Below are 8,098 nucleotides of genomic sequence, written 5' to 3'. Positions count from 1 at the left end.
ATCAATATATTTTAAAAATGCGGAATCCTTAATTAAATTTCTGTTAATAGCAATCCCGTAGTGCTACTAATTTCAAAATTGTTATTTCAGTTTACATTCCGTAATAAAACAAGATTTTATTGAGTCCGTGAGTGTGATTACCGAAAATATATAACAGCGAAGAGAAATGATGGGGTCGTCCTTTATCCCCGACAAAGTGAAGTGTTAGTAATAAAGAGTATTCGTGGAAACATTGTTTTTAGCATTATGTAGAGGGATTATTGTGACTTTATTTCATTTATCGTGCTTTTAAGTATAATTTTTGTGAATGTACGTATTATTATGTCGTCGAGATGATGTGGTTTTGTGCAGCAGTGACGGCCGCCGTCGTAGCCGCTCTAAGCGTGCACGGAGAGCAGGTTATGCTTCTCGACACCACTACTGAGAACAGACTCAGTTGGATGCGTTTTCCTTATGGTCTCCAAGCCAGCACACCCGGCTGGGTTGAGGAATCATACACTAATTTCGAAAAGAATATTAACTGGCGATCATATGTTGTCTGTGACGTTGCCCACCATAATGTCAACAATTGGCTGTGGACACCATTTATTGAGCGTAGGAATGCTAACAGAATATATATAGAGATCAAGTTCACTATAAGAGACTGTTCACTTTTTCCAGGAAATGCTTTAAGTTGCAAAGAGACTTTTAGTTTATTGTATTATGAATTTGATGTAGCCACTCGTGAACAGCCACCATGGGCACCAGAAAGCTACAAATTAGTGGGACGCATTGCAGCAGGAGAAGGACGTTTCAACACTAATTCTGAAGTTGACATTAACACAGAGGTGAAGAGCATTTCTGTGACAAAAAGGGGAGTATACTTTGCATTTAGAGATCAGGGTGCATGTATCAGTATTTTGGCAGTTAAAGTTTATTACATTACATGTCCAGAGGTGACTGTTAATTTTGCTAGGTTTCCTGCTACTCCAACAGGTAGAGAAGTTACAGTGATAGAACAAGCAAATGGAACCTGTGTAGAAAATGCAGAGACAGCTCCTGGTGAGACTCCTCCTGTTTACTTGTGCAAAGGTGATGGCAAGTGGACTTTGCCCAGTGGATCATGTAAATGCAGAGCTGGCTTTGAACCAGACCACTCTAATCAAGTGTGTAATGAATGTCATCCAGGGAAATTTAAGTCTCATACTGGTGATGATCCCTGCATTCCCTGTCCTGGTTATTCTGAATCATCAGCTTATGCTGCTGCCGAGTGTAAATGTGTTCCAAATTATTACAGAGCTAAGAAAGATTCAAAGAATGTTCCTTGCTCACAACCACCTTCCGCTCCAGATAATCTTACAGTAACCTTTGCTGACCAGTTTTCAATATCCCTTGCATGGCAACCACCACAAAAGAATGGTGGCCGTAGTGATGTTACTTACAGCATCCATTGCTCCAACTGTGGCCCAACAGTAGAATATAGACCAGCAGCAAGTGGTTTAAATGCAACTAGAGTTACTGTAATGGGATTAGATCCTGTGACTGAGTATAAATTTCAAGTTTTTGCAACTAATGGTGTTTCAGAACTCACTGGAGAGCCGCCTAAAAAAGTGGAAATAACAGCAGTAACTGAAGCTTCTGTTGTCAGTGTAGTTTCCAAATTAAGAGTCTTGAGTGTGGAAAGTGACAAATTGTCTCTTGCATGGAACCCTCCCCCTGTTGATCTAACTGATCCTGAAGATACAATAGAGAGTTATGAAATAAAATGTTTCCCTAAAGATAACTTAGAAAAAAGTCCCAATGCAACTTTAAGAACTTCAAAGGAACCACACATAACAATAACTGGCCTAAAAAGAGATACAGAATATGGTATTAGAGTAAGAGCTAAAATGAAGCGAGGTTGGGGTGAATTCAGTGCTATTGTATATGCACGTACAGGATCTGTGCTTGAAACAACATTTGTAGGTGAAGAAGAAGGTGCACAAGTACGTTTGGTTGCAGGAGTTATGGTCATTGTTGTTGTCATATCTGTAGTTGTTATAATTGCAACTGTACTATTTTTACGCTCAAGAGCTGATGATGAATGTGACAAAAAGCAACCGAGTGATTGTAATGCATTGAATTACCGTGCTGGAGAAGTGTATAATGGTCCAGAGAGACCAACAAAAACCAGCAGTAATGCAACTACTCCTCTCTTTGCAGGGACCGGTTCCAGAACTTATATTGATCCTCATACATATGAAGACCCTAATCAAGCAGTTAGGGAGTTTGCCAGAGAAATTGATGCATCTTGTATTACAATTGAGGCAATAATTGGTGGTGGTGAATTTGGGGATGTGTGCAGAGGAAAACTTAAGTTACCAGCTAGCTGTGGACAAGAAATTGATGTTGCTATAAAAACTCTTAAACCTGGATCAACTGAGAGAGCGAGAAGAGATTTTCTTGCAGAAGCATCAATCATGGGTCAATTTGAACATCCAAATGTTATATTTTTACAAGGGGTTGTCACAAAATGTAATCCAATAATGATTATAACAGAGTTTATGGAAAATGGGTCTCTGGATACATTCTTACGTGCCAATGATGGTAAATTCCGTGTTTTGCAATTGGTTGGAATGTTACGTGGTATTGCAACTGGAATGCAATATTTGTCAGAGATGAATTATATTCACAGGGACCTAGCAGCCCGTAATGTTTTGGTTAACTCTCAATTAGTGTGCAAAATTGCAGACTTTGGTTTATCACGAGAAATAGAATCTACTGCTGATGGGGCATATACAACCCGTGGAGGCAAAATTCCAGTGCGATGGACAGCACCTGAAGCTATCGCTTTTAGAAAGTTTACTTCTGCAAGTGATGTCTGGTCTATGGGTATAGTTTGTTGGGAAGTGATGAGTTTTGGAGAGCGCCCTTACTGGAACTGGAGCAATCAAGATGTTATTAAATCAATTGAAAAAGGCTACCGCCTTCCAGCGCCAATGGACTGTCCAGAAGCAGTTTATCAACTAATGCTAGATTGCTGGCAAAAAGAACGTACTCACAGACCTACTTTTGCAAGCATTGTTAAAACATTAGACAAATTGATTCGTTGTCCTGATACTCTGAGGAAGATTGCTCAGAACAGATCTGCTGACCCTCTAGCTGGAGACACACCTGATTTAATTCAATTTTCTTCAGTTGAAGAGTGGCTTGAATGTATTAAAATGTCTCGGTACATTGAGAAATTTAGAGCTGCTGGTATCACAGATATGGATGCCGTAGTTGATCTGACTGTTCAACAATTGTCATCTCTTGGTGTCACACTTGTAGGCCACCAGAAGAAAATAATGAACAGTGTACAGAGCATGCGTGCTCAGATTCGCGTCAGCGGTCCTTATGGTTTCCTTGTTTAATGTTACATAGAGACTAAATATATAATGTATATTAAAAAGTGTCAGTGGACAAAATTTATGCAATTTGGTGGATCTCGAACTTTCATGATAAAGTGATTCTATTACAGTGATTTATATTAATGAAAATAATGCATTTTGTATATTTTTCTAAAAGAACTGTCATAGTTTTAGACTTAGAAGATAACAGACACACCTTTCCCTAGTTCTTAAGGAATATAATCTTATTGTGCTGTTTATATTTTTTTCTACTTTATTAAATTGTTTCATTGTTTACTGTTGTAACATTTACATTAAGGAATTGTTTTTGAATCCCATTTGTGATTAATTTATTTAAAAAATCCATGTTTATACAAATTACAGCCTACCGTCTGTTATTACTGTACAACGAATTCTCAGCCATTGTTACTTTACAGTGTAGAAATTATTTTGTTACCTTACAACACTATTGATGAATCATGTGACAACTAATTAAAAAATCTGATCAGTGGAGCGGGCAGCTGTTTGTTAGGACTGATTTGTAATTATAATTGTGATGTTTTATAGTATTTATATTTAAATGTAAACATTTAGGTTCTAAGTTTTTATCACACCAGATTGCTGTTGTTTGGACAAAATTAAAAAGTATTTTGAGTCTAAAAAATAATTGAAAATGATTTTAATATCTTATTTTTACATAATATTAATATGTAATAGTTAGTTTTGATATCTTGAAGATTTCTCCAGACCTTAAAAATGTCCTTAGAGTAAGAGAAGATTCTTCATGTTTTTGTAGGTACATTAATATTCTCATGTTTTCAGACAGAGCTTTGATGTTGTGGCAACATTCCTTAAATCAATTGACATTTTAAATTAAGATAATAAAATGTAGGTAGCCAAATTTGCTGTAATGATTTTGATATAATTATGTTTATGAAAATTTTGAATTTTAATAAAATATGAGAGTTGGGTGTGTGACAAGGTAATATTCTGTAAGTGTAATACTCAGACTTTGCCTGTTTTTATTTCTTTAACTTATAAACAATGTGTATTGATGTTAATGTGATTATACTCAAGTACTTAATTAGTAGACTGCCTCATATACGCAATTTCATATATTTATATTCCTTTGTGTAGCATGTACATAAAGCTGATGTATCAATTTAATTATAAAATCCTGCTTTAAAATATAATAAGAATGTACCAGCATCATGTTTATGTAATAGTTTTAAAGTTAAGTCTCAATTATTAGTTTTTTTATAATCTCATTTGTGTGTCCACAATTGATTTGTCATTGAAATATCTATATTTTATGTTTAAGTCAGTGCAGTAAAGTATATGGTTAACTATACAACTTTTTGTTCTTAGACTAGTGTTAAACATATACTGCCAATGTAGGGTAAGAGCTTCGCATATTAATTTCAGCTTCTATGTAGCATCAAAGTCCAAGCGATAACCTTGCTTAGCGACTATTCAAATTTTTTACTACTTAATGAATGCTGGGCGGTCCTAATATTTATTACATTTAAAGCTCAATGCGAATATATTGATTTATTGTGAATGTACTTTTTTTTAAGATAGGATATTCAATAATATATTGAACTTTTTATGTTATGATTGGCCAATGCACTGGTAATAATGTTACACATTCTCTTGCAACCCACTGTAAATTTTAAAGTGACACATTTATTAGGGAAAAATCATATGGCTCATCACAAAAATTAAAAATGAGACCAATGTTGAGTGATTTTACAGATTAATATTTATAACTATATTGAAAATGTATCTACAACAATCTTTTATCTTTTTAGACTATTCCTTTATATTTTTACTTTATTTTTCTATTTACTTTTTTAAATAACCCTTAGTACTCCTTCAATTTCTTATAGACCTGTGTATTTTCAAATTTTTATACAATGTTTAAATTATTATTAATAATTGCCATCACGCAATATTTCATGTTAAAACTTATAAATGTTACATGAGCCTTAAATTTTCTGTTTCATATTACATCTTCAATTACAAATACAAATTAACACTATATGAAACAGAGATAGAATTTGATAAATCAGATAAAGACTATCCACATCAAATCCTTTCACAAAGTTTTGATCGACTTGTCAAAAATTTACTAGCTTCTTTAGTAAATACACTAAGCATTTAGAATTATTTAAATAGAATTTCATTTAATTCATTGTGATATTTTTGAGAGAGCAGAGGTGGATTTATTGTAATTATTTAAGAAATATTACAATAAGTTTTAACAAGACTTATGCAATTTTTTGTTACAAATAATTATTATTTCCTTTAGAAAAATTTTTAAAAGTTTTTTTATTAAAACTACATTTTAGAATTTTCTGTTGGTTGCAACTTTCATTAAACTTGGACATTTGATTCTTTTAAATTAATATTATGCTGAATAAAATGTTAATTTTGGCCATTTCCACCTAACATTATCCCTGTGTTTATTGTTAATCATTAGTGATGTATTTAAAGTAAATATAAGCTTAAATGTAGGATTTCATAAAAGTATAATCAATAGAAAATGTCAGTAACCATCTTTATTTACTGTTAAATTTTCTGTCTTCCAAAAATTGTGTATAGTTTGAAATTCAAAACTTTCTGTGAAAACGATTTCTAAATGTCGAATCCATGATTTGAGATGATTATATCTTTACCATTTAGATAGTTCTTCATATTTTCTCACGATAGAACCATTACTGCGCATGACTTTAGCGTTTATTCAACATCCTTCCATATCCAAGGAAACGTCATATGTACCTTAATCCAATCTAATAACACCAATTTTCTCTTTACACTTAGCAATAATGAATGTATGTATATTTAAGGGTCAAAACACATTATTTACGACCTCGTTTTTGGGTGTTAGTTAAAGTAAATGCAATATTACAAATTAATAAAATTTTGATACTTTAGATGGAGAATAATTTCAATAGATATACAGATCTAAAATTCATTATTCTGAGATGTTATTAATAGGATTCGTCTTATATTCATTTATACACGAAGAGAGGAAGATACAATTTGTATGGAAACATTAAATAGTATAGTGCGAAATATATATTAGTAATTATATACTTGACTATGATTTCATTTTATATTGTAACTTGTTTTTCTTCGTTTTTCTTAAGGTTCATTGTATGTTGTACACAAAGATAAACTGCGCAAAAAGCAATAAATTACGCCTCGTTTATAGATTTGATGTCGTCGAAAATTAGTGATTTTACATTACGTTCAAAGGTCATTAAATAATATCTTTTCTCATTGATCTGCTTTGACTTTTTAGGCACTATTGACTGTTCATACAATGTGAATGGGGTTAAATAAATTACGATGGCTCGGGAAAGTCTTTGACAGGTACGGGGGAAAAGTAATATTTAAAAAGATATATAAATTATGTTTTGTATATAGAGATGAATACTGTTGTTCGTATTGTGTTCTTGCCATCATCATAAGTCTGAACTTTCAACGCCGGCCGATGTGGAAAGAAAATCAGTTTTAACACATGTGATATGTAGAAATCTAGAGCCATACTCTTTCGTAAAATACTTAGTTTTAACATTGCTTATGCGAGTTGAAGTAGGGTTTATATTGAGGACAATGGAATAGTTAAAATGTAGGAACACCAAGCATAGCCTAATTAATTGTAATTGATAGAGTGATCATAGATTTATTTATAAGATTCTTTTTATATATACCTAGTACATTTGCAGGAGCGGTTCATTTCTCCCTCCATTTGACTTTTATGATTATAGCTAACCATATTCCGAAGCCGTGGACACATCGAAAATGGCACTAACTAGGATTTAGTGTGTCCTTTGTACTTGGTATTAGTGCATCGAGATAGATGGTAAGGTCAACCATTGCGCTCCTGCATATTAAACCGATTGTTAGTGTAAACCCTAGGCAGTTTCGAAACTCAACATATGAATCAGATTAGATAAAATGAAAATGTAAGCTTGGCTATAATTTATGTAATAAACTATTGATACTTAAACCATGGGGTTGTTATTTATCTATCCTACATATTAGTCATAGTTTAAGATGCCTAATGAAATAAATAAATTCTAAAAACTTATTTATTGGCTGATTGATTTCTGCAACCATTTAACTGTCATTCATAAGTGAATATTTACATAATCCAGAAGTATTGTTTGCGAAATAACATTACTAGAAAATGCAAATCACTCGCACATGTCTTTGCGAATTGGTGCTCTGTCATCAAGATAATAAGATCATATAGAAGACCGATATGTCTGGAATTAGTATCATGCTGATTTTCACTTGACAAATAGAAGACTTTAATAAAATATAATGTAAAGATGGATTAAATTCGTAACTTTCGAATTTCTTGCTAGGTTCTTTTCATTAGAACCGACATTCCTAACCTTGAGGTAGTGGGAGCAGTACCACTATATATTTTATATTTAAGAGTCGATTTTTCGGAGGTGATTGACATTAGCTATATTTGTATCATTGTCTAGCAATTTTCTTTAATATAATCAAAGCATTATACGAGTAATAGCAGTATTGTAATAACAACAAAATAATTTAATTAGACGAGTTAAGTCTGACTAATTCGCATACAGGTAAATTGATTGTTCGGCTATGTTGTGTTCTGTTGAATTATCTACACTCGTGTGCAGTGAGGAATTTGTTCAAAAACTGGTTTTATGTGCGAGCTCCCCGACAATTAGGAATAATAACTAGATGGTGAACCTCAAAGAATC

The 8,098-nt window shown here is 32.9% G+C and overlaps 1 protein-coding gene across 1 annotated transcript; it reads left to right on the top strand.

Annotated features, from left to right (window-relative positions):
- Positions 1-7,365, top strand: Eph (Eph receptor tyrosine kinase). Its single transcript, XM_068772162.1, has one exon. The coding sequence runs from the start codon at positions 333-335 to the stop codon at positions 3,369-3,371; it is 3,039 nt and encodes a 1,012-aa protein (XP_068628263.1). The 5' UTR covers positions 1-332; the 3' UTR covers positions 3,372-7,365.
- The last annotated feature ends 733 nt before the right edge of the window (positions 7,366-8,098 follow it).

This window comes from Battus philenor, unplaced genomic scaffold (assembly GCF_028537555.1).
Source record: "Battus philenor isolate CCGP_79_NKW_IND1 unplaced genomic scaffold, ilBatPhil1.0.hap1 SCAF_1, whole genome shotgun sequence".
NCBI classification, from domain to species: Eukaryota; Metazoa; Arthropoda; class Insecta; order Lepidoptera; family Papilionidae; genus Battus; species Battus philenor.
The sequence above is the reverse complement of the archived record's forward strand: the minus strand, read 5'-3'. Positions and strand labels throughout refer to the sequence as shown.